Genomic DNA, 27877 nt, shown 5'->3' with positions numbered 1-27877 from the left:
GAAATCTTTCTCATAAAGGTAAATGAAATGTAGCAATGTGTAATTTCACTTTCATACATCGGACCAAAAGCGCACCCAGATAAGTCGGGTGTGCGGGACAGGAGTTTGGGAGAATTGACAGCGCTGCTCCATCGGGCGAGCATGAAACAAACGGACAAAATGACCAATATTGGTATACAAAACACTGTTACATATCAGTATCCGTTTACAACAATAAAACTGATGTGGACATACCGCTGTACATATATAATGCACATGCCATCAGGGATGAAGATATATTTCTTAAATAAATTCAGTACATACTAGATACGTTTGAAATAGTCGTTGGGGTCCTCTTACCAAGTTAAAAACATGATGTAATCAGGGTGTTTTCCCCTCTCCTATAAATTCATTAACTATATCTTACTTCACAAACTGACAGAAATCAGTGCCATGAAGTGTCATTGTTCATTTTGATGCACTGAGATGTACGTTTAATTGTTCATTTTGATGAGCTGGGATGTAAATTGAATTGTTCATTTTGATGTGCTGAGACAATGTCAAATGTCCTAAGTAAATCTTTTTTTTTTTTTTTTTTTAAATACATGTTTTTATAAAAAGGTACAACCTAGTAGTCTTTCACTGTGTAGTAGACAGGTATTCAGGCACTAGTGAGCAACCATTATCAAAACTCCCAAAGTCAGGAAAAGACTAAGGCCACCCTTTTGATTTGTTTATATGTTTCATATGCTGTCATAATGAAACTAGGAATATTAAGCAGATTGTACACAACAAACGTACCTAACAAGAGTCAGTAATTGATATGGGCCGGGACTTCAGTCAAAGGAAGAGTGGGGCTTTGGTGAAGAAAATGTTCAACAAAAGTATGTATTATGACACCCAACTTGCAAGCGGCAGAAGATTTCCACTATGCCTCGTGTTATAGTACATTTTTCGAAACGTATTTTGAAAAAGCATAGCAATTTTGTGCTGCTGGTAGAAAATATTGGCATTTCTAACATCCAAGCACCGGACACAAATCCATTTAAAATAAAAGGGGTACACCTCACTTTGTTCCTGGCATCTAAATTGAGCTTTCTTCAATTTAAACAATGTAAACAAACAAACAAAAAGCATTCCAAAAGTAAAAACTGATACATCTATCTTACAAAGTAAAAAATACAATACAAAAACTGAAAGATTATTAAATTCTACAAAAAAAGGAAGATTCTTACAAACATGTTTGCAATAATAATAAAAAAAACGGGAGGATGGGTTGGGGGGGCTGGGGAAAATCGGTGTGGGGGGGGGGGGGGGGGGGTGGGGGATCGGCTGGGGGGGATGGGGACACCAAATGCAACAACAGCCAAAAATAAAACATGAACAAAGAAACAAATCAAAACAATGGCAATGGGGTAATACTACCAGAAGGTAGCGCAATAACACTCATGATCCCTTTCAAATCTTTTTTTTTTTTTCAATTTCCTGGTTAAATGCAGTTTACTAAAATACAGTTCGCTCTCAGTCCTACATTAAGTCTCCCACATCCGAGTGAGTGTGGCCCTGGCCACAACAGAAGGTTCTCCGCCGTGCGGTTATGAAAAGCGTCCCAAGGTTCACGGCGGGCCCTGGGGGCATGGCAGGAACACGGCGACCCGTCCGCGCCGCCGCCGCTGCCACCGCCGCCGCCGCGGGTGGAGGAAACTCCGACGGGCCCTGTCTCCGCGTGCCCCGGGGGTTGCCATGACAACCGGCCGAGGATGAATGGCGCCGAGGGCAGTGAAGGTTACGTTGCGTTCGCCTCCGTCCAGCAGCAGTATCCAAATGGCGTGCGCATGCACACCACCCACCCATCCCCCCCCCCCCCCCCCCCTCCCCCCATGTGATCAGCGGGAAGCTCCACTGGTAATGAGTCCTCTCTCTTGTGTCGGTCGGTGGTTTATCCCTCTCTGGCAGTCGTTCCATTCTGTAACCATGGCAGTGACATTAAAAGATGGCCGGGACGTAATAGTTTGGGGTACCAATGGCTAAAATAACAAATACCTAAGTCCGTGACTGGCAGAGTTCAGTTTTTTTTATCTTAAAAAAAAAACAATCTACAGCCAATAGTAACTAGCATACACACACGCACACAAAAGATGAAACATCTCTGTCCAGTATTTCAAATGCTATTATGGCCTTGTCTCTCCAAACCTACATCCATATTTCAGTCATCTTTTAAGGGGGAAATGAAAATTATTGTAAATTTATCATGACCAAACACTATGCCTAAAATAGGCAAACATTACAACAGGTATTATTCAAACACATGATTTACTCTGGTGTCCTTTTTTGCCTGTAATGAATGTAAGACCTCCTGTTCCAACGGGAATGCCGAATAACTATCCAAGGATACAGATCCCAAACTTGCTCCATTGAGCAATTTATCCAAAAGTACTATTTGATCCAAACACAATTTGCTCCCAACAAGAAACCAACTTTTGTTTTCTTTTGAAATGTCTTACAAAAAAAAAAAAAACATAACCGGTAGACCGGACCTCATTATGTTCCGATTTCAAAAAGTCTCCAAAAAAATGTCCCTTCAGAGTTCACAGATTTGCAATTTTCAAGACTCCTAAAACTCTTTCGATGAATGTGCTTGATACTCTCTTATTCATGATCAGGAATGTGGCCACTGGCTTTGCGGTAATGAGGTGTGTGTGTCCGTGTTTTCCATTTGTTTTCTGTTTTTTTTTAACACGCACTGTAATGCATGATAATAGGTTAAGGCCACATGTTTTAAGGGCTGTACAATCAACAGGAACTGCAAGGCAAGAAGAAAAAAAAAAAAAACAGGATTAGTCTTAGGTTTTTGCCCAACGTATACATTTCTTTATAAATTTGTGTAATAATGTGTAATGCTGCTTTTCCATGGCCTTGTGCATAAACAACGTTCTTTGAGCAATTGTGAACATACCCTGTGAAGGACAAAGTACTTCTCTTACAGGTTGGCAGTCTAGTGAGTAGGCGGGACATCTAGTTCAAATCATAGCCCACAACCAAGAGTCATTATAATGGGTCAGCTACCTTTGTATTTAAAATTACATCCAGTGGCGGCAACACTGGAAACCAAACGAAGGCAGCAAAATGACTGATCTGGATATTAGCGTGAGGCCGACCTGTTCAGCCGTGAACCAGTCAGCCCAATGGCCATACTGTTGAACGGAATTGGTTGCAGACGAGCCCATCGTTCACAAAGCCTGCCTCTGAGGCGCTCGCTTTTTAGTAACGCGGTGAAGCTCGCGGCACGGTGCGCCTCAGTTTAAGCGTGGGAAAGCAGCACAACCTTGGACTTGATCCATCGGATCCGGCGATCTTACGGTGGACGTACCTGAGAATCACATATGGTTCACTGGGTTGTGTCCATCTCCTCCTAGCCCGGGGTGACCCCCTCCCAGCTGCATCTGGGGGTCCACGCCCGACACCTTCTCCTCTTCCCGTCTCTTCAGGCACGCAGCCTTTGGGTTTAAATTACGCTCTTTGGAGAGAAGGACACACAGGGAAAAGTCAAGACCCTGGACAGCGGTGGCAGCGCGTCTATAATGATCATCGCAGGGCTAAGGGGGAGTGCTGGGACATGGCAACACTGAATGAACAGAAAATGTGACAAAGCAAAAGAGAAGAGAGTAGGAACATAAGGCGGTGAGGAGAGACGGCAGCAGAAGAGCAGGAAGGCTCATCCTCTCTTCCCCATTCGTTAGGCTTTTGTTCCTCCAGGTGAACCAAAAGAGAAGGGGTGGCAGAGGATGGCTCAAGCAAGTCAAGATGAGGGTTAGGTGTGGACGCAGAGCAGCTCCTATTGGTAGTTGGATAGAATTGGGTGAGAGGGTGTGGAGGGGGGGGGGCGCAGTCTGACGACTCTATGCCCCCTTTTGCACGTCTCGCACACCAGCCATCGCGAGATGGGCTGGGTGGGGTTCTGGAAGGCATTCCAGTAGACGGGGGCGGGGGGGGGGGGGGGCGACCTACCTCGCACCTGCTTCTCCAGCCCCAGTATGACCTGGACGGCCTGCTGCAGTATGATGAGCTTGGTCTGGGCCTTGTCGCTCTGCAGGTGGAGCTGACACATGCGGCCCAGCTCTCGGAAGGCTTCGTTTATGTCGCGCACGCGCACCCGCTCCCTAGCATTGTTGGCCAGCCGCCGCTCGCGCTCCCGCTGCTCCTTCTCCTCGGCAGTCAAGTTCTCGTCGGCCACCGAGACAACGCTGCAGCTGCTGCTGGGAGGAGAGGGTTGGTTTGGAAGGTCTGGTTAACAAACCCAAACCACAGCCTCGCATCTGCCCCCTTACCCGTGCGTCGTTCACCCGCCCGGCCTCAGATGTGCGCCCTTAAATGCCGCCCTCGCTCCCTAAATACCGGCCTGCCTTACCATACTCCCCACCGCGACCGCGACAACCCCCCCCCCCCCACCCAAACGCCCGTCGTTTCTGTTTTTGTTGCTACTTGGTGCGGAAGAAACTCCTGTGTTGTTACTGGCTACGTATTCGGTCCTTCATGTCTAGCCAAGTATGACTCAAGCGGTGGACTGGAGGGAAGAATCTGGCGGAGGCGTGTGGCAGGAGAGAGCGGAGCGGTGGAAACTGAGGACATGGCTTCTTGGGCTGTACCTGGTGTGGGAACCACAGACCAGCAGCCTTTTGCGACCAAAAGGTCCAGTTCTGATGCCGTCGCGGACAAACGCGCACACACAATTGTTCTCGGCCAATACATCTCTGTGTGTGATTTGAGGAGAGGAGCAGGCAGGGTTTTTTTTTTTTCCCCCCCTCGGGCCTGACAGAAATATTCAAATTAATTTGGACCAGGACTGACACGTTGGTAGTCGAGCCCAACCAATTTTTCTTAAAAAAAAAAAAAGGTCAGCGGTTCTGCTGGTCGCCGAGGTCGGGACGGGAGATGGAGAAGGGCTTGTGGGCACTGTCAAAAAGGGCGGTGAGAGGGGATGAGGGAGGGAGCGAGGATGGAAGCGACACCCTCTGCCAGATATAGCGCACAGACAAGGCCATGAAAAGGAAGCCAAAGGGAGAGACTTGTGGTGTTGTGTTAAATACATCAGGGGGAGAGACGATGTATTTATTGGAGGATGAGGAAGAGGAGGAATCTGCTGCCATCTGCGAAAGGAAGATGAGAAGAGAGATGGGCGGGGGAGATGGATGAAGGAATGGAAATCTGTGTACCGCGTACAGGCCACTGGGAGGCCAAATAAAAAGAGGGAGGAAACGTTTGGAGAGGGCCAGGGCATGCAGCACGGAGAAGGAAACTGCAGTTAAGGTGGAATGCAGGTTAACACACATGAGGACAAACTACCGTGTGACAACCCGTCCCACACGATGACCAGTCACAGAGCGGTGCATGGTAAGGTTTACAGCCGCACAGGGCAGAAAGCATGTGTAACGATGACAGACAATGGGAACACAAACGACTCTTCCAACTGTTCTAAAAACACAAAACACTTTGCTATGATGTCTTTAAATGTTTAAGGCGTTGTTTGTTAGAAGTAGCACAATGAGACACAATCTAAGCGAAAGGGGAATGAGGGAACCGCGACTTAAGGAGAAAACAAAAAAAAATAGGTAATGTTAATTCAGTTAAGGGACAGACACATGGAAGCATGTTCACAGTGGAGACAGAGCGTCCATTGTAGGGTAGGTACATGGACTCTAAGCACACACATCGCGTCAGGGCGGGCCCTAGCACTCTGCACCGCGTGCACGTGTCAGTCGGAAGAACGTAATCCTCTCGAAAGAGTGCACGTCTCAAAACACCCACACGCGGTTTCACTTCTTTGTTTCCCTCGTTCTGGGGCCCCCCCCACGGCGGGCTTGTAGCCCTGCGGCCTTAATGAGGGGCCGGGCCCCGGGTCAGACCCACAGGGACTAGTTCAGCCACTTCTGCTCTGGACAATGCTTATGACTTTGGCCCCTTCCGGCCGGCTAGGATGATATCCGGTGATGTCGCTTGTTAAACAACAATGGCAAGTGACATCACTTGGCACGAAGAGTGTTTGTTATTGTGCCCTCTCCGTCCTCTGGTCACCCTTTTGAAGTAATATCTACCATCTAGTAGTACTTTAAAATTGAATTGAATCCGGGTTGGAGTCCCAGAGAAGGACCAAGTTTCTTTAGGTCGGGTTGGAGTCCCGACGTGGGTACCAGAGAGAGTTGGTCTGATCTTAAATACATTGCACCTTCTAAAATGCTGATCTATTGTATTCATTTCTTTGCATATGTTTTCTTTTACTTATTTATTATTTTATTTTATTGTGTGACAGTGTTTATACGTGAAGCACTTTGAGTCTGCCTTGTGTATGAAAAAGACTATATAAATAAAGTTGCCTTGCCTTGCCTAAAAAAGGGGCACATGTACTAGCATCTACTGAGCACTGAGTAGCGACATTGGAAGCGTGGGAAAAGCATTGTTCCGTTCAACAAGGAGGAAAGCAAAGAAGTGAAGCCTGGCAGGGAGGTTTTGGATCGGAACAGCGCCCCCTTCCCCTCCTCCTCCTTCCCGGGACCCCCACTGACCTCTGACTTGCTGCTCCAGGTTGAGTATAACGTTTACGGCCTGGTGCAGTATGAGGAGTTTGGTCTGGGGTTTCTCATTGCTTAGGTGTAGCTGACACATGCGCCCCAGCTCCTTAAAAGCCTCGTTGATGTCCCGCACGCGTAGCCGCTCGCGAGCGTTGTTTGCCACCCTCCGCTCTTTCTCCCGCTCAGCCTTCACTTCCACCGGCAGATCCTCGTCATCGTCATCCAAATCCACATCGTCCCCGCTGGCGGAGCGATAGTGGCAGAGGAGGGGAAGGAAACAGGAGCAGTTTGTACAGTGGGCCAGGAATGGGCGACTCTACAGGGTTGCGTTGCGGGCAACTCAAGACATTTTTTATCTGGTCAACTTCGAATATATATATACATATATATAGCAAAATGGATGACTCTACATGTTCTAGTAAAAGGTTCTAGTTCGAGTCCCATAAAAGTATTACAAATTAATGACATTATACTTTAACTACTGCTTTAGGAGGCATACTAAATTATATTCATCACTGTCTGTGGGGCATTTTTGTACTGGCAAATGTTCCTGATTCGACTGTAAACGAGGCATGCTGTGTTTTTGCTTTAGAGCCATCTACTTGTTGAGAGGGACTTACGATTCTGTTGCACGGGTTAGCCTGGTTAAGAGTTGGGATATCCGAAATTCACCCACGTCTGAACTAACGGGTGACACACTCATCTCATTTTATTCAGATGTACCGTCAACCAGACTGCGGAATTAAACCCCCTTTAAGATCCACGTAGCCACGCCAAGTCTAACTAGATTTAGTGTTGGCCTGTTTCCAGATAAGTCAACTGAGATTAGCACCCACCCCAGTTTAAACATGTGTAAAGTTCATTCATTATCCTTACTTCTTAAACAACAGATCTAAGCTAGCATCACTTATTACAGAACATAGAAATCAACATCTACAGCAAACATTAAAAACCATGAGCGATTAAACATACAAACAAACTTAAATAGCCCAGAAATAACATCAAAATAGCTCTGTCAACGTCACAACGGGCGGACTCTCTAAACACCTGGATCGGATGCGAGCCTTCATGTCCTTCCTCTCGTCGTCCGACTTGTCGTTCATGGAGGAGTTGTCGTCGTCGTCGTCCTTGTCCTCCCGCTTGAGGTCCCCCCCGCTGGAGCGGGACAGGCCGCCGGGCAGCCCTAGGAGAGAGGTGAGCAGTGAAGACACTGAGCAGGCCGAAGGAAGGCCTGCTGAGGAGCGTTACACACAGGAGTCCCACGGGGCAGGGGCGTGGAGAACAAAGTGCAGCGCGCAGTGTCGTGTGGCGTCGTGTCCGCCGCGCGCGAGGCTTACCATTGAAGCCTTCGGCCTGAGAGCCCGGCTGGCCAGAGGAGGCGCCGTGCTGGCCGTGCAGCAGGCCGCCACTAGAGGGCAGTCCAGGAGAGTCCTCGTGGTTGCCTCCTGATATCTGCAACGGTGGAATAAAAGAATGGCGTTTTTGTTGCATACATTTTTTTTTTCCCCCCCGCACAAACATCAATTTGTATATCCCCGTCGGGTGCTTTAGTAACGACGGAGGCGTCACGGCGTCACGGCCCTCCGTGCGGGACTGTTCTCAGACACATCGTACGCCCGGTCCACGCGTCCGCGTGTTTATTTAGCTTCATTCATTCACGTGGCCCCGTCTCCTCCAGCCTTCATTATGTGGGGGTCCTCACCAGTCCCTGAAGGCGACTGGCCATGCCCAGCCCCGCGCTGCCGAAGGTCTGTGCCAGCCCCATGCCAGACGAGAGCAGGCTGTGCATCTCTGCCAGACCTGGGCCTCCCTGGCCGCCGGCGTGACGCTGGAGAACATGGATGGCTTCTTCCAGACGGTCCTCCATTTTATTCTGCTGTGGAGGTGGTGTGCAGAGGGAAGACCGTTTACGATGGCGGCCATTTTTCACTACCGCACAGAACGTATAGATGAGCGTCTGGGATGCTAGGCTCGCAGGATGCAGTGACGGACGTAAATAAATACTAAAGCTTGTTTAGTGTGTGTAGTCATCCACACGTTGTCAGATTCAAACCGTCACTACACTACAGCCTTATTTTAATACGCATTGATTACATTAAAGGAAGTTAAAAACAATAAGCGCTTGAACCAGGCAGACAGATGATGGTGCTAGCCTAAAGCCAGAGTTAATTATTTTTATTTTTGGGAGTAAAACGACTTAATCATTAAGTCGATTTACACATTGGAATTTGAAGCGTTTGCATTCTTAGTTTAGAATTCTAATAGTTTGTGTGAGTGGGTTTGTGTGCAGGGGTGTGTGTGTGGAAATAGCAATATAGACTTACAAGAGCTTGAATTCCTCCCTCAAAGTTGGGGGAGGGTGTGGCCTGGCCGGAGGACCGGGTCCACTGGGAGGCGGAGCCTGGGGACAGCAAGAGTTCAGTTCACGCATTTCATTGGCCGGGACCAACATGCATTGGACCCATCACTTGCTTGAGAAAATTAAATAAAAGCTCTGCAACTTGATAAGATTCCTATCTCCAGCCTTTATTGCGAGTCGTTTTTGTCTTGGGCTTATTAGCTCAGGCTACATATAATGGCACTCCAACAACTCAAAAGAATGGTTTCTGTAATTGAAAAAAGCATTTCCATTTCCCCTTATTCTCGTATGCAAATCGGTTTGTTCTGCTTCGGTGCATTGCCAAGATGCCTTCATGACTAAATATTTATTTTGGAGAGCCGAGAAAAAAAAAAGAAGAAAAAAAAAAGAGCCGATCCGGATGTGAATGTGCTCCTCACAGAGGCACAGCCAAGCTGGGCTGGCTCCATGTTCCCTCAGAAGTTACTTATCATTCAAATATACCGCTTATGCCAACGTCAAACAGCACTGTTCAGACAGCATAAGGCCCATTAACACACTATTAACCTCATCTATTAAAACATATATATTTCACTGGTCCAAACCCCTTTGTTAATCCTAATTTACCCATCAGTGTCGGCCCCATTTGCTTACTTTGGTTGCATAGATGCAACAAAATTAAACGGTAGGCTAGTAGATTGTCAATTACTGCGTAATGACTCCAAATGTTTCAGATGCTTCCCACCGGATCCGATTCCAACAGCGCAATTTATGGCACACAGACCGAAGAGCACCGGAATCACACCACCACCAGCACTGATAGATTACCTCATCGCTGTACAATTCACCAGCAGCTGCCTTTCCAAACAACTGCAACATTTTGCATTTTTCTCTTGAAAAACAAATGCCCACTCCAACAACCAGTCAGAGTCGCTCTCCCGGGCGACAAGGGGAGCCATGGAGCCTGATGGGAAACACAGCCCTCCTCACGCCGTAAAAACGTCGGAACCACTTCCCATCGACTCCTCTTATGCGGGACTTGGGAGGAACAACGGTGAGGGGCTGCGAAAAGCGGCGCGCCAGCCTGCAAGCCTCCTTGAAACTCGGGTGACCTTGAGGCTGCATATATAAGAGAGGTGCTTGTGGGCCACTGCTCACCTGAAATAGCCTGGGGCGAGCCGGCGGGGGGAGACGGAGATGAAGGGAAGGCGCTGCTGGTTGCGTCCGAGGGATAGATCTGCAGAGACACACGGGGTGGTAGAAAACCACGCCGTCACGAGGAGTTCTACTCGAAACGCACAAAGTCGTCCTCGGATTCCGTGCCTCTCCTATACTGTTTGCGTTTCAAAGTCGGGATATTCTGAGGCTACTCACAGATGCCAGGGCTTTCCCGATCTCGTCGCCTGAACTTCCGGGAGCCGTCCCTCGGTTGGCTGCCAGGGAAAACAGAGCAGTGTGTGCGTTAGAAACACCCAGCACAACTAATCCCACACGGGACAGCTCTGCAAGTAGGGTAGTCTCAAAAAAATAAAACACACACACACACACACACACACACACACACACACACACACACACACACACCGCCAGCCAGACACACACACAAACGTAAGACACATACGCGCAAGACAAAACACAAACGTAAGACACAAACACACAAGACAAAGACACATGACACACAACCCACACAAACGCAAGACACAAACACGCAACGCACAAGACAAACAAACACGACACAAAACATGCAACGCAAAAACACAAGACACCCACGCACACACACAAGACAGACAACACAAGACACACAACCAGGACGAGGGCGGGGGGGGATGTGTGGAGCTGTACCCATGATGGCGTCGGTGCCGTTGAGCGGCGGCGTGTGGTTGGGGGGGCCGTAGCCGCTGGAGGCCGAGTGGAAGCCGGGAGGGTGGCTCCCGTTCACCTCGCTGCCGTGCAGCGGGTAGCTCTGGGGGGACAGGGGCAGCGGCTGCCTCTTCTGCGTCCGCAACGACAGAGAGGCACGACAGGGCTTTAAAGACAGGTGCTGCAGGTACCGTTTAAGAGTGGGGAGGGGGGGGGGGGGAGAGGGGGAGCAGGAGACGGGTTTTGGAGATTTTCTTAATAAATGCTCCTTCTCTCCCTCCATTTCCCAACCGTTGAGTGTTATATTCGCGCTGCCGTGTGCATAACCGTGATTGACAGGCAAGATGGATACCCCAAACCAATCAGGGTCAGAGAGGAGCCAGAAGCGGTCTTAAATCCAAATGGACTCATACAGAAGCAGGCACACAGTCGACCGGAACTGATCGTCTCACAGAGCATTTCACTCACTAATGGCTGACGGATGGCTATGGCATTTCTAACAAATTACACTCAAATGATAGCTCTTAAATCTTGCCTACAGCGCCCGTAACCACACAGAAAACAGAGATCGACGAATCCTCCCTTTCGCCTCCTTCTTCCTTTCCGTGCTTTCTAAATGTTGCAGCGGGTGCCAGGGCACCGGAGACCTCGCTGGGCCCCAGCCAACGGAGCGAGCAGAGGGAGGGGGGGGAAGAGAGAGTCCCGGCAGCGCTTACCAGCCTGTCCTGGGGTTGGATGGCAGTGAAGGGGGCGTGCTGGCCCAGGTGGGGGGAGTTGCCCAGCACGGCAGAGTAGCCAGGCTGCACCATCGGCCCGGCAGCCGCCCACGGATCCGAGGAAGGATGGAGGCCTTCTGTTATGGAGGGGGTGGGGGGGGGGGGGGGGGTTGTGTGGGAAGAGAGAGAGAGACAGAGAGAGGAGGAGGAGGGGGAGGGGGGGGGGATGAGGTATATAAACCAGCCACAGGAGATGAAAGACAATGAAAGCCACATATGAGACATGTCACATTACGGTGACGACTTTATTCAACCATGAGGGAGTCATTGGGCACGGGGCTGGGCTGGGTGCTGCTGGGGTGGCCCAGGCCTGGGGCAGCGGCACCCAGTCCACTGGCTTACACATATGCTTAGCAAGACAACAAAACACTGTATCTCACCGGCCATCTGCGCCAGAGAATTACCATCACAAACTGATTCCTTTTTTTTTTTTTTAACAATTAACAATTCTTAACAATTTTGTTGAGCATTGACGACTAGATAGCAGAGAAGGGAGGACTTTTAAAGCAGGGGGCACGGCCCGGGCGTGAACCCACCTTGCATGTAGAACGGTGCCTGGTAGGCGTTGCCCCCCTTGGAGGGCGGGTAGCCAGCGCTGTCCCGGTTAAATTCCTCCCCTGAAGCCGGTGCATACACCTGAAATAAACACACACACGCACAAACACACGTCAAACCAAGGAGGACCTTTCACAATGCAATTGTTACGTAAAAGCTAAAAGGCGTAACAAACAAAATGCCCCCCCAGTCTTTTAGCCAACGTTTTCTAGATAATCTCCAATATTATAATGTTATGCAAAGGCTTACATATACACTTATATGAGCATTTAAATAAACAAACATACAAATAGGACAACAGATTTGCCATCGCTGGTTGATGTTTTTAGCCTTATTTATATATTTTCTAAATGTTCTACAAATGCACTACTCTCTCAGGGTCGCGTGTCAAACTGAAAATACAAGGAATCATCCAACCAATGATTTCCAGACTTTCAACGGGACAAGTGCTTGCAGTTTATGGAAACATCCTCTTGGTCATGATGGGCTCTGGGCCCATGAGCAGCACCCCGTCGGACCTGGTGCTCCCGAGGGGGGGGCCCACCTGTGCCACTTCCCCCCCCAAAGCTTGGCCCGCGATACAGGGCCAACTGCAAATCCTTGACCCAGGAGGGTTTACGTTTTTTTTTTTTACAAGCAAACACTACAATCTGTGGCCAACCTACTACACCCCCCCCCCCCCCCCCACACACACACACACAGGAACAGAATTAGATTAGGAGAAAATAAATAAACACGGCGCTCCCACAACATGCCCGATTCACCACGGCTCTCCTCTTCCCGGCGTTGCTGGCCGGTGTGGACCCACTGCTCCATTCAGCGGGCCGCGCTCTGCTCCGCCTGGTCGGCGGCAGCAGCAGCAGCGCGGCCCCAGCGGCCCGTATCGGATGTGCAGTGTCAGGTTCTATTTGGTCGGACTCTCGCCTGCCGCCTCCCGAGCGCCCTGCGCCTATCCCACCCTTAAACAAACAACCAAGTTGGAACGCTTTGGCGATAAACAACCCGCGGGGGCCGTGTCCCGCCGCCGCCGCCACGCTCCGCCGTGTCCATGGAAACGGGGACATTTTGTCAGCCTTATCGCAGCCGAATAAAAAAAAAAACTGAAACTAGTGTTTTTTAAAAAAGAATAACTGATCGCCGTGCCCCCCCCCCCCCCACACACACACACACACACACTCCCCAACCCCCCCTTTTAAGCGAGACCATTCGGAGAACAAATAAAAAGTATCAAAACTATGCATGTGAAACCTGGGATCCAAACCAACTGAAGTTTTTCCTCTGCAATTTGATTAAACAGAGTGAGAGAAAGGAGAGGAAAGAGAGGGGAGAGGAGAAGAGGGAATGGAGAGATGCACTCCTAATTACTGAACCATCTGCCGAGGCCTGGACGGCAGCCAACTTTACTGGCAGCTGGGATAGAGGGATGGGGGAGGGAGAGAAAGAAAGAAAAGAAAGGGGAGGGCTGTTGTTGGTGGGAGGGAGGGAGGGAGGGAGGGGGGGGGGGTTTTCGGAGGGGGAGCGGGAGGAGTGGGAGGGGGGAGAAGAGGGGGAAAGGAAGAGACGGACAAGGGGAGGAAATAGACTTCCCAGAGCGAGCAAGAGAGAGAGAGAGAGAGGGGGAGAGAGGGAGAGGGAGAGAGGGAGAGGGAGAGTTGGGTTTTTTCGATGCGGTGGGGGCGGGCGGTTCTCTCCCCCTCCCCCCCCACCCCCCACCCCACCGGTCCCTTTCCTTCGGGGACCCGGCGAGGGCGCACGGGTCGGCGGTGGGGGTGGGTGCGGGGGGGGGGGAAATATGTGGCTATAAAATAAAGAGGCCGGGACTACGGCAGTCTATAAATTCACATGGCGGTTGACTGAGAGAGTGGCTGTTCCCTTCCTCTCCTTCCCCCGACTGGGCCGGCACACAGCTGGAGCGGCTGCCTGGCTGCTCGCGCAATGCTTCACCAGAAATAAATAAAGAAATGAAAAGAGCAAAAAAAAAAAAAAGGAAAAAAAAAACACAAGGAAAGGCTTAGGATGCCAAGTGGAATGTGAAAAGGGGCGTAATCCCGCGCGCTGCGCGGCGCTCGGGCTGAGAGCGACTGCGTGGAAGGAGATAGAGCCGGGGCTGTCTGTTAGCACTCACCGAGGACGGCAGGCCAGGGGGCACCTTCCGGATCTTTTTTGGCTGGGGATCTGAGGAGAAGGGGCGAGAGAGAGAGGAGAACAAGAGTATAGACACAGCCGCTTTGAAACATGCACACGCCTCGCATTATGACGGCGCGGCCCACAGCCGTGAATGGGTCTGCCCGCGCAGAGGCCTCCCCTTCAGCCCCGCTGGAGGAATCTCCATCCATCTGCTTTTAATTCATTAGCGCCTAATCAAGAAGGCATTTCTAACGCGACGTGTCCGCTGTTTACCAGATAGCAGCGCACTCTGCTGCGCTAAGCAGAAGTGAGACTTCTCGGGCCTATATTTATAACCTCTGTAGGAGAAGTGATGATACGCGGCGATTTAAATATAAACCAGAACAAAGAAAAGTGCGCCCAAAAGGAAACCGAGATGGAATCGGTGGTGCTGCAGGCGTTCTGAAACCCATCTTTTCTGCGGAAAGGAGTTGGCCGGATTTCACCTCCAAACTCGTATTTACATATGTTTCAAAGATATGCATCTTCAAAAAAACATTATTAAGATCAATACATTGATTATAAAAAAGTAATGCAATAAACCAAATATCACCTACATTTAACTACGCAGAAAACATTTGTTTACATCTAGATCAAATTAAACACTCAAAATATAGCTATTATATACAACTCTCATAATTTTTTTTAATAATTATAGTAATTATTGGAAATTAAGATCATTCAATAATTATAGTAATTAAATAATTGTGTATCAATTATTCTATTCATCAAATAAGAAATAGAGATCCATTCAACCAACGCTGGCATTAACACACACACACACACACACACACACACACACACACACACACACACACACACACACACACACACACACACACACACACACACACACACACACACACACACACACACACAGCCCCCCCCCCCATGTTGTTACAGCCGTGTGAACCAAAGGCCTCTGTGTGTGTGTGTGAGTCAGAGAGAGAGCAGTACGGTAACACGTGGTGGTTCTGCGTTCCCTTACCCATGCTGTCCTGTGGGGTTCTCCGACGGGGGTTCCCGCCCTGGTAGGGAGAGTAGAACTGGGAGCCCGACTTGACACTGGACGGGGACAGGGCATCGGGGCTGGGCATGGGCATCTCGCTGGGCATGAAGCCCGGCTACGGACACGGAGAGCACGGTCACGCGGGCCATCCCATAATGTAACGCTACCTACATACGACATTAAGAGCGGCGCCGGTGGCTTGGGTCGTGTGGATGCTTGTTGTTTTTACCTGTGCGGTGAACGAAGAATAGGATCCTCGCTCGGCCTTGCCTGGTGGGCGGCGCACAGCAGAAGAAACACGAGAGAGAGAGAGAGAGAGAGAGAGAGAGAGAGAGAGAGAGAGAGAGAGAGAGAGAGAGAGAGAGAGAGAGAGAGAGAGAGAGAGAGAGAGAGAGAGAGAGAGAGAGAGAGAGAGAGAGAGAGAGAGAGAGAGAGAGAGAGAGAGAGAGAGAGAGAGAGAGAGAGAGAGAGAGAGAGAGAGAGAGAGAATGAGAGAGAATGAGAGAGAGAGAATGAGAGAGAGAATGAGAGAGAGAGAATGAGAATGAGAGAGAGGGGGGGAATGAATAAGGTCATCATGGCAGAGAAATTGGGCTTTAATGTCACTATTAAAACACAATCTGGGTGTCCCCGTTTCTTTGGTTGGGCGCCTCCCATCTGCCGCAGAGAGCGTTTATGATGTGTACTATTTATGACTTTGGACGGCGAAACAACAACAAATTGGCCCATCGTAAATGGTCGGCGGCCTATTACGCCCACCCCCCCTTCTCTCCCCGTGACAGTTCATATGAGGAAATCTATAGGCCAGAGTAATCCCCAGGGGTGATCCTTGTTTGTGCATGGGTGCCCTTTACCCCCCCCACCCCGATCCCCCTAACAAACACACACACACACACACCTCCCTGCCGCCCCCCCCCCACCCCCTTTTTCCCCATCACTGCACAAACTGCCACACACACACACACACACACAAACAAGACCCCTCCCCCCAGCTCATCCCTGATTACCCCCTACTCCTCACCCATCGCTACCTAAGCAGAATTGCGCACTGCCACAATGAGCTGCATTAGCGGCTCCAACCTGGGAAAAGGTTCATTTGCAATGTCTCTCGTTCGCTCTCTTTCTCTCTCTCACACACACACACACACACACACACACACACACAAAGTCAATGGTGCAGTCACAGCATCGGACAGCGCGGTGGCTTTGGTAAGCAAGTCCACTCTCCCTCCCTCCCGCTCCATGCATCTTATTATCGGGCGCCAATGGTCGAAACATTTGCTCCTCGGCTGCTTAGCGCCGCCGCCGAGCCATCCATCAGCCGCCGCGGCGGCCGACGGCTCGTAATCAGGTTGGAAACAAACAAACAAACAAACAGGCCTCACCGACGATGCCCGAGCCGAAGGCGGGGGCCGAGGGGATGCCCTCGTGCTCGTTGTAGACGGCCCCTTCCGGGTAACCCTGTTCCGGGGAGCAGAGAGCGGCGTTTAGCGGGAGCATAACAAACAACAGGGCTCGGCTGCAGCTGATCTGAAAAGTGTCCGGCCGCCCTCCATCACACACAGCGAGCACGCCGCCTGGTGTGTGTGTGTGTGTGTGTGTTACACGTGTCCGGGGCGGCGGGGAGCCGGCCGGTGCTTACCCTGGTCTGGCTGAAGGATGGACTGCTCTGCTCCGCCGGCCCCCAGGGGCCCGGCCCGGTCCGCTCATCCACACCTGGAGAGGGGGGGGAGACAAGGGAGGGAGAAGGAGGGTTAGCGGTGGAAGCGTTGCCCCTCAGCCCTGGTGGGGGAGAGGGGAGGGGGGGGGGGCGGGGGGTTAGCGATGAGCGTTGATAACCGACGCTAGCCGCGGTGTTCCCCGGGAGCCTGAAAGAAGGTGACCTGCTCGGAAACATGTTTAATTGGAGAGCCCCTCCGCCTTCACAGCTCACAGGGAGGAAGCGCGGTGACAGCGCTGTCACATCGCATGGATATGAGCTGTAGGAAGTTTGAATAATTAACACCCAGTATGAGGCTTCCAGAGCCGTCCTCGACATTCTCCCATCTCCCACTCTCTCCTGAACACTCTTGTTTTTTTTTCCTCCTTCCATGGCAACAGTCATTCACTAGACCGTCCGCTCTCTCGCTATTTTGCCCACATGTTCCACTTAACGGAGACCAGAGAAGGACCCAACCTGACATGCCTGACACATGTTATTCCTGGCCAGTGCGCCGCGGCTCGGCAGAGGGCGGGAGACAGGGGGGGGGGGGGGGGAGAGAGATGATCGTGACGGAAAGGAGGGCGATTTTAAAGATTGGTGAGGCAGAAGTCCCTGCCTGTCCCCTTTCTATCAGTCTCCTCTCGCACCGCATCTCGCCGTCTCCAGGGGAAAGCTGAAGCTTAATTGCGGGCTGATTTGCATAATTGTGCATATTAATGAAGCTCCGCTTTATGAATATTCATATTTTTGTTTTGTTGTCTAATTAAAAAGCGGAGAGGGGAGGGTGGGGTAGGGGGGGGGGGGGGGGAGAGGAAGAGAGTGGAGGATGGGTGGAGGTGGGGGAAGGGGGGAGCCGGCATCATGACAGGATCAGCAGTAGAACAGACTGATGGGTCCAGAGCGCAGAGAGCTGCTAGATTGCCGTGACAACTGTGATCTATACGCACATGACACCAGCGGAATAGGAGATGAAGGAGACAATGTCTTGTTCCCTCTATATGGCTGGCTGTCACTCGGCGTGTCAATCACGCCGGGGAGAGAAAGGACCCTGCCAGGCCATTCACTTGAGCTGTAAATCGCGGGTACACAATCCTCAATTAGCTTAAGAAAGAGCACTCCGTGTTTCCTGACTTCTGACTATTTCTGTGCCTTTGTTTACAGCCACACGGCCAAATTTACAATTCCTGCAAATACGCTCAGGTGGTAAAAGCCTTATCGTGTATTTTAAAAGAGGCCATTCCGCCTATTCCGTGAATGTGTCTGTCGAGGGCTGCGATATCTAGGTTATACAGGCTACGTGAAATCTATTTAAAAAAAGGAGTTTCTTTTGGACACCGGGATAATAGAGTTAAATGCTGGGCATTCTAAGCTGCAGCGTATCCACCTCCACAAACTCGGTTTCATTAACGGCGCCACTGAACTGAGCAATAGAAAGAGTGATCCACCGCTATTAGGTCTCCTTTGTGCTGCTTGGGTTGAACTGACAGGTGTAAAGCACACAGATAGAGACTGATACCATTCAGGGCTACAATAGCAAGACATTGACCACAGGGAGCTGAACTGCCACGCTGCCTTATCAGGCGTGCTCTATGTGTAGAGGGGTGGGGTTATACTGCCAATACATGAGATGTATAATCCTCAAATAGCCCAACGTACCTTTAACGCATACAGCTATTGTAAACAACTACACACGTCATTATGATGCAACCTCGCTTTTCTCTTATCCATATATGAAGAAATGTGTTCAAAACTCATACTTGGCTGCTGCGGCGGGTAACATTTATATTGAATAATCAATGTTAATGTGTTGAAGTTCCATGAGTCGAAAGACAAAGAAAACATTGTTTACTATGTTATTTACGGGTTCTTACTGGTAGGACTATAAAAAGGTAGGTCTATATTGTCCAGCGATGGCGGGGACGGGGGGGGATTGGGGGCAGGGAGGGTTAGGCAACGCAGGAAATCAATTCCATCTTCTTTTACCTAACATCAGCATCATTTTCAGGTATAACATATAGCTTAATATACGATTCAAAAACAAAAAGAATGGGGAAGAAATCTTCACCCGATTGCCATTTAGTATTCACCAACAATTACCTACAATTAGACAAACCAATGGCAGAAATACCCTAAACATTAAATCACTAAATGCCTTATTTGCCTCAAACGTTTTTGTGTGGAAGGAGATTTCACATGCACAACCTCAAAGCAGAATTTCAAACCCAGTGCCAAATGATACTCATTATTGCTCAGTTTTGGCAGCGATCCTCCCAAAATCTAATGGCCCTGATTTGGGAGCAGGGAAAGCACAGGGCTCTCCGGGAGAGGGCCGTGACATGGGAGAGACGGCGGGGGAGAGCTGGGTGAGTAAGGCCAGACAAATTCTCTGGTGAGCCCCAATGCGCTTCCCCCCCCCACCCCCCCCCCCCCCCCAGCTACGCAACGCCCCTTTAAAACATGGCTAGTCTATAATTACACAGGAAGATATACTGGAAACAGATAGTCAGCCTGAGTCATAAGCTACATAAGCACAGCACTCACGGCACATACATTGGCTGAACTTGCAGACTCTTTCTTCGACTGATTTTTTCTCTTTTACGGGGACAGTGCCCCGAGCACCTTTAACTTGAGCGTGTCATTTTGTCTACACACCTTCCTTCCCCTCTCTCCGGTGAAGTGAGTCACAAAAGACACAAAGCATGATGTCAGATGAAGTCTCGGGAGAGTGAACGCGGGTGATTGTTAATGCTGAACAATGTACAATAACCTGGCCCCTGAATGGTTCAACTTGTGAGTCACCAGAAGCGTCAGACTAAACAGAAAACACAACATAGGCCTAGAGCCCCACAATGATAAACACACTTCTTTCTGAAGCTAGCTACACGACGAGGCCCGACTCTGCATCTTTTGTACAAGGGACTGTCAAGGTTTTAAGACTATATTATGTAAAGCCCAAACAGCATTGCCAAGAATTTCAATTAACACAGAATCATCTGATTATGCCATGTTGCAAATCTGTATGATTCACATTAGTGCAGCTTCTCCCCCTCAGAAATGAAATCTGCATGCAAATGTTAAACTTGGCATTGTGTTAGATAAAATCCATTTAGAAATGTAATTTCAATAGAGAATAACGTGGGAACTCCGCTTGATAGTGAACTAACTATTGGTTCACTGTTGGGTTATAAATTATCAAGATGTTCAGGCTGTACTTAAAGTCTAATAAAACTCTAGCCGCAGTATAGGGAGAAACTTGGGTCGCGCACGACAGAAACAAACAAAACCAATGATGCATGTCCATGGCATACTAAAAAGAAAAGAGTCCGACAAAAAAAATAGAAAAAAATACATAAAACAGATCGGATTTCACTCCAACACAGTGGCACGTTTTCAGGCCCAACGTCAACTTGGAACAGCACTCCTCCACAGCCGGGACGTTTGAAGGCGTGGGCTTCTTCCACGGTGAAACCGTATGCCGGGAGCCACATATGCTAGCTGCCTGTTGAGCCTCTTCTCTCTGACCTATCCCCATTGTCTAGGTGTCCAATGGCTGGGAGCATCCCGGCCCTACACCATGAGACATAATCCCAGGAGCAGCAGTTGGATTGTTAACAGGAACGTCCCTCCTTTGTAAGCAAGCACCTTCCTTCTACAAAAGAACCTTTAAGTGGCCCTCAAATGAAGAGGAGAAATATAACCAATACGTCCCCTGCACCTCGCCACACACACCAGCCCCCCCCCCCCACCCCCCACGTCCCATCGACCACTTGTCTTTCATCTTAGCCTCCCTTCTTTAATATCCTGTTTCATTTCCATTGCTACCTGAACAACCTGCGCCACTTGTAGGTACGACAAGCAGCCTGGGGAAGGGCTATGCAACGCTGCAGGAAAGGGTGAGGACGGCGGCCTAGGAGGTCCTTTCTGGAGAGGACCTGAGCTAGGGGGGGTATATCTATAGGTTCAGGGAGGTTGGGAACGAGAGAAAACGCCAGATCTGATCCAGTGCCGTCAAGGGACTGTGGGGTACTCTGTCTGAGGGAGGAACACACTGTACGTGACGCAAAAGGCAGGAATGCAATTTCCCCGGGACTTTAGAAGAAGGCCGCATTGTCGCCATGAAGCCCCTTCCCCGCCACCACAACCACAACAAAAACCACATGTGTTGAGATGGAGTGGCAACAGCTGAGGAGGTGAGGGAAGGGACACCTATGGAAGGAAGAAGGGGGTGGAGGGTGTAGGGGGGGGGTGCTGTTGACCATAACATACCACAGCGGAACCACACCAACAGCCCCACCACCTTCTGAAGGATTGGCCAGTACGTGTGATTTTTGTTTGTTTTTTAAAGCCAGTGATCAGTAGCTAAACAGGTTAGGGGTTACAGGTTGGGATAGGATCCGTTTCCTGTTATTTGGGCCCGTTGGGGAAGTGTAACCGGTGTGAAAGAGAGAGAAAAAAAAATACCAGAGGCCCCTTACTGCCCGGCTTTATGGTCGGAAACTTTACTGGGGTATAATTGAAAAGCAATAATGGCCCTGGAACAGCTGCTTCAGGTGGTAGAAAGGGGGAAAAAGGGAAATGTGGGATTTTACACCCAGCCTCTCCCTACACTGCCGTACTTTAAAGTCACAGAAAATCACATTTATAAACCATACGTGGATCGAAGAGAGGGACCCAAGGACTCAAGGCTTACCTGAACCTCCAAACTGACTGCTGGCGAGAGTCGTTGGGCGGTTCTTGCCATTTGATACAGGCGGTGCAAACATCTGAAATGGAAGCGTAAACTGTGAAAGCAATACACTTGGATGTTAACATCTCTGTAAGGGCCGGTTAGATACGAATGCAGAACAATCATCACAAGTTATTACTACTATCACTGCTGGGAAGCAATGTACACATACCAGCCGAGGCTGCATAAGCAATTAGCCCACGGTAATGTGAGTCACAACAGAACAGTCAAATAAAATGGAGGTTGATTTACAACCATCCAAAACCCCACCCCAACCTACAATGCAATTCCTGAATGTGATGACGTTTTACTATTACAAATGCTTTTTAACAACTCTTGGAAGGTTCATATTGGAAAAGTAACTTGAAAAAAACAGTTTGTTATGAATTTAAATAATGTGTATGTATGTGTATTGGACTGGAGTGAAGCATTGTTTAGAGGCATCTTACCGCACTGAAGTCCAGCAAGTCGCTGAGCTCCTTGTCTGTTCCCACAGCAGCAGCCATTCTGTGCTGCTGTTCGTTGGCCCTTTAAGTCTCAGTAAGTGACTGTGGGCAGAGGTGAGTAGGAGAGCATTAGTAGGACCCGTTTGTGAGCTGGTTAACTCTACCCCGTCTTCAAAAAAGGTATATACACACCACATACACACACATATAAATAAATATATATGGGTGCGTGTGTGTGCGTGGTGCACACCTCGATTACATCCCCGGTCGTCAGTTTGAGAGGAGCCAGGGGGTAAGCCAATTAAATTACACCGGTTGGTAGTACACAAACAACCAACAACCACTCCAGCTATGAGGGCATAGGTCATCTGTGTACCAATGAATATGCCATGACTGCATAATTAATGTCTATGTTATAAAATAAATATGACAATCGCTGGTGGGGCTTCTTCTCTGCTTTAAAGAAGGAACATGGTGTGAGATTATCTTGTGGGGGGCTGTTTACAAGGAGGGTACACAGAGTTTAAATTGGAAAACAGCTCTCAATGTACCTTACTTGAAAGCGTAGCCTGGCCCTCAAGTCCAACCAGGATATATATAGTTTGTTAACTAGTGTTACCAAACGTATTTGCTTGACAGATCAACATCATTGTAATTCACCAGTGATCACCTTTCTGTAACCATTGAATTGTTCAACCGGAATACAGGTTGATTGTTAAACAAAATATAAAGAATGCCCTAGTCTTAAATCAACGACAAGTTGAATGTCACACAACACCCCTTTAAAAACGAACCATGATGTACTGTTGTATAAATGACATACCTCAATTTGTTCATAAATCAGAAAAAGTGCCTTCTCTGTTAACCCACATTTGTAACAGTAGACGGTTACAGCCAAAGGGGAAACACTCCTCACTTGTGCTCATTCCCCAGTCCAACTATGTCTCTTTCCTCTCACAAGCAAGCATATTTTAACCTTGCTATTCTATTCAAAGAGGCGGAACCAATGCAATAAGATGGCATAATGCTTGCAATAAACCATTTATGTTCATCCAGTCAAACTTATTACTTGTAAAAAAAAAACGTTTTACAATGATAATTAAAGTAAACAATGTATGCTTGATAGGCCAACAGATACACAATACTACAACTTTAAGAATAAGGTTTAGATATCCATCACTGGATCACACACAATAAATTATGTATACCACTTCAAACAATCCTTTTGAGGGGGTTCAATTAAATAATTGAAACCCATGGAGATAAAGTTGTAACAAATCAAGTAATTAGTAATAAGCGTAATAATATCATTGAATAACAGGTCTAGCATTTAAACCGATACTTCACTAAAATCCAAATATAGGGATCTGGACATTCTTGATCAATAGTTCCTCAACTTCCCTGTCTCATTCAACCGAGGTCAAAATGGGGGAGAAGTGTTTAGCCCCTCCTAACAAATGGAACTTCCATTTGCCACCCCCACCCCGTCTCTCCCCTCCCGGCCTCCTCCGGCCTACCCCGACTGGTAAAAAGTTTTATTGCTGAAATAGCAATAATGCGGCTAGAACAAAGACCATGCGTTAAGCAGTATGTCATTATTTATCAAAAGGGGAATGCGTTTATGAAGCACCGTTATGTTAGCGAGGCTTCAGAAGGACCTTAAAAACCTGTTGCCCGTCCACACACCGAGGAGGAGGAGGGCACTAGCGACACACAATTAGCTTCATCATTGATGAACACAAAGACTCAGTCCACAAAAGTTTAAGTTGGGGGGCCAAAAAGGAATCAAATAAGACATGTATTTCTATATTTACCCCTTTGACCAAACCGGGGATACATGTGGTGGACGACGTAGATATAAATACTGGCTAACACATTTTGTTTACTGGCCAGGATCGTGGTGAAAATAAATTAACACCCGCTTTTCCATTTAACTGGAACTACGTCGTACACCACCGTAGATTGTTGAATTACACAAACGTAGTATCGCCATACAACATTAAACCACAAAATGTGATGAACAGGTGTAGGCGCGTGTCCTAAGCAGCGATCGAGGACTAAACCCGTCCAGACCAGCGTTATATCTCCATAACCACCACGCATCGCTCGCTTTTACTAAACCTAAGTGAGTTGGCAACCATGCGGAAATTTTCAATTCGGATCAGGCTGCCGGTTTAATAAACGCTCACATCGTTATGGCCTCCGAACAAAGAAGTCTTTGGCCGTACAGCGAAAACGCTGCTCAACCAACGCGAGGTCTTCCTCCTCCAGGCCGGACCGAAATCCAAGAGCCCGCTTCCCCCGGCGGCCCCTCCGACAACTTGGGCGCTGCGCTTAAGTTGAACAATAGCGTGTTAAAAACCCGACCGGCAACCTATGTTTCACATGCACATGCTTGATATAATTTAGTTTCTAAACCACAATTACCTGGACTTAATAATCGGGCATCCAACATACAAAATGAGCGCCTGGAGTAGAGAAAAACAAAGTTGGGGATAGGATCCTTCCCCGTGCTCCGGACCGTGGGTTTGATGAAGATGAGCAAAAACAATATCAACCTCCCCTCTACCGGATCGGCTTGTTGTTGTCCTGGTCACGAAATCGAAACTGTCTTTCCGGGTGGAATTACAACTCTTGTGTTAATTCCGATTTTCTTATTGTTACGATTGTAACGATTTCATTTTCCTAGTAGACATTTTAACAGCCTCCACATTGTCGGTTCCAACAACATATTACTCCGCAGCGCAGCCTACGAGAGGAGATGGACGCTAAAACATCAGCGGTGTCCGATTTCAAACGACTTCCTACCGAACGAAAAATATTTTAAAGATCACTTAATCATACCACGTGTATCTTAAATAACACGGAAGGTAACTTGCAGAGTTTCAGGCGGAATATTATATTCCCATAATGGCAACCCGTGGGGATCTATGTAACCTTGCGGAAGAGGACAGCGCAGAGCTCAGCAGCCTACTGACAGACCAGTACAAGATGGAATGATAATATCCAAACGTGGGACCAATTGGATAAAGGGAAATTTTGATCGACATGAGGGTTGCCCAAATACATCTCTACGATATCCTTTGGGGCCACCTCATTTTAGCCAACGGTTGTTTTTTATTTTGCTATTAAAGCGCTGTCTAAGCTCCAAAAAAAACAATGGTGTGGTGATATTCTACTTGTACACATGCGAGGAAGTGAGACGTAATGACCATCGTGCCGAATTAAGGAGAATTGTAGTAATACCATAGCATAGATGACTGCGAGGGAAATATAATGCATTTAGATAGAACTACAGTGTCCAATGGGGTTAGCGTGCTTGTAACCCTAATGCTTAAACCCTAATATCTGAACGGCTGTATGACATTGGCTGTAACGTTAAATTTAGAAGAAGCGTTTTGGTTCTGATCCAATGGCTCATGGCTAGTCAACAAATGGTTCAGGTAAACAGTCATTGAATGGATTTGGAGGACAACAAAGAACTGACAGCTGTGTCTGCCATGTTGAGTGGACCATATAGACAAGTGTGTGGATATACATGCATGTGGGTATGAAAACAAGAATAAAATAATGGTTGAGTAACCTATCACTGCCAACGTGTATCCAGCGTCAATGGCGATGTGTGATCAGTTAATTCTTAATTCAAACCCAGGACATGGCAGAACCCGAAGCACAATATATATAGGCCTTTGGGTTCAAAGAAATGCACCTTGATGGTAGCCATTGGTTTGCATGTTTTCCAAGCATTTGCTATTATGTTGTTGGTTTTGGGGACTTGAAAAACCTCAACTGGTTAGAGGGGAAATAACCACAGTAGCATCTGTGCTGGCTTATTCACAAACAGTGAACCATGTGTGGTTTGCACTAAGACAATCAATTTCAGAGCTACACTTAAGCGTCAAGCGCATCTCTTTAAAATGATCCTCCCATACAAAAAAAAAGTGATTTGATGAATGCTACAAAGCAATTTCATTTACTTAAGACATTTGTCACATCTAATGTTTGTCCTCAGGAGCTCTTCATGGTCTCATCTTAGGTTTTAACTTCACACACTGTGTTTGGCCTCTGTTGTCTATGGCGAAACAAGAAAAAAACATGTATGAATAGCCTGACTGTAAAGAGCAACTTTGACCCTAAAGAGGGACTCCTTATGGCAGAGTGTGAAATCATTCCGTCTGCACCACAATAAGTCAGCTCTGAATAACGTGACAAAAAAAAGGTGAGAGCGCAGAGACGATGCGAGACCCCATTATGACAAAACCAGTCTTGTACCAGGGATTGATGGCGGAGCGTGTACACCTGGGGAAAGACGGGGAGCGTGTCTTCTACGGCAGTGATCATATCGGCTCTCCAGATGAGACATCAAACAGTGTTATGGTTGTTCCTTTAAGAAAAGTAGGACAAGCAGCAGGCTGCAAAATAACATCAAGGTGCAGAAGACGCATGAAAAAAACGACAAACTATTTTTAGAGTGGAACTCCTATTTACTCCAACCCCAAAGTGCGACCTCCTCGACATGCATGAGCCTCGTCTCTGTTTCTTCCTCTTCCTATGCCATACAGAGCATATGCAATTTGGGTTCCCCCAAATGAAGCCACCCACGCATCAGGTACAGTATGAAAACCTGGGACTTCCTGTTATGACTTTTGGTTTCCTGTTTCCTGTTGAACATTCTGTCAGGGCCACCAACACACACACAGACATAGACAAACACCCAGCCAAACACGCACACACACACAGGAACACACACACACACACACACACACACACACACACACACACACACACACACATACACAAACACACACACACACACACACACACACACACACACACACACACACACACACACACACTCAAATCCTCCATAGTGACAGCCAACACTCACACTCTCCTGCCTGGCCTCAACGTGCTATACTTGTTTGTCAATGATTCTTTCTCAAACATTGGTGACATTTATCAAGAGCATCTGGGTGTGTCCTCCATGGACAGTAAAGATATAGTGCCATGCTTTCGTCTTGAAGTATTCTCTCTGAAAGATACATACAGTAAAGCAATGGATTTTATGGGGTGTGAATTGCAGGCATGGGTGCTGTATATAATGGGCTCTGTCCAGCCTTGTAAAATGTGTACAAAACAGAAGCGTATCAAATAAATCATTAGCCGACAGAGGCAGCTGCCTTCGACGTTCTTCATCAAAAATGTTATTTATTCCATGTCTCCATCACACCGTTTAATGTTAAAGAGAGCAAGATGGATACATATCTGGGGAGCACTGAAACGGCAGTAACGCCAGCAAGTGCCCGTGTGCGCCATGCAGGCAAACCGCCCTTTGCCAAAAATATCAGAATACCGTTGTTTGTGACACATGACATGCTGCCGCTGCAACCCCCCATTGAGATACCTGAGCCTGATCTCGGCATGGCAGCCCCCTCCTCCCCCCCACAGCCACCCCTACACCCACCGCCACCTTTCCCATCGCTCACACCAGGGGTCAGCCCCCATCACTCTTAACGAGCACACGTCTTGCCCCCTTCCTGTGTTGGCTCTAGCTTGTCATGCGGTGTGTTCACTGACTGTGTGCAGGGTAAATCATCTAGCTAGACCCCCCTCCCAAGCCTCCCCTGTTGTCCCTTTCATGCAATGACACTCGTCTGAGCAGGGGGAGAGAAGGCATCTATAGGGAAAGCATTACACCACATACATTGAGTGCCTTACGCATACTCTATCCTGTCGTGTTCCTGTGCATGTGTA

The 27877-nt window shown here is 48.4% G+C and overlaps 1 protein-coding gene across 19 annotated transcripts; it reads right to left on the bottom strand.

Annotated features, from left to right (window-relative positions):
- Positions 1 to 1444: 1444 nt before the first annotated feature.
- Positions 1445 to 25105, bottom strand: LOC115549432 (transcription factor E2-alpha). Of its 19 annotated transcripts, none has more exons than XM_030364614.1 (22): positions 24551 to 25102; positions 24313 to 24456; positions 22127 to 22225; positions 21642 to 21732; positions 16892 to 16965; positions 16635 to 16710; positions 15479 to 15534; positions 15229 to 15364; positions 14200 to 14249; positions 12056 to 12155; positions 11460 to 11596; positions 10726 to 10876; positions 10258 to 10316; positions 10042 to 10120; positions 8870 to 8946; positions 8248 to 8421; positions 7883 to 7997; positions 7593 to 7776; positions 7166 to 7228; positions 6540 to 6787; positions 3350 to 3496; positions 1445 to 2782 (listed from the first exon to the last, which is right to left on the bottom strand). In XM_030364614.1, exons 3-21 carry the CDS (start codon positions 22181 to 22183, stop codon positions 3357 to 3359), a joined length of 2067 nt encoding a protein of 688 aa, XP_030220474.1. In that variant the 5' UTR covers positions 22184 to 22225; positions 24313 to 24456; positions 24551 to 25102; the 3' UTR covers positions 1445 to 2782; positions 3350 to 3356. The 19 variants fall into 19 exon arrangements, with proteins under 19 accessions (XP_030220474.1, XP_030220475.1, XP_030220482.1 ...); XM_030364615.1 differs by having other exon boundaries at positions 24313 to 24451; XM_030364622.1 differs by having other exon boundaries at positions 21642 to 21714; positions 24551 to 25101.
- Between the last annotated feature and the right edge of the window lie 2772 nt (positions 25106 to 27877).

Source organism: Gadus morhua, chromosome 8, assembly GCF_902167405.1.
Source record: "Gadus morhua chromosome 8, gadMor3.0, whole genome shotgun sequence".
Classification (NCBI taxonomy): Eukaryota; Metazoa; Chordata; class Actinopteri; order Gadiformes; family Gadidae; genus Gadus; species Gadus morhua.
The sequence above is the reverse complement of the archived record's forward strand: the minus strand, read 5'-3'. Positions and strand labels throughout refer to the sequence as shown.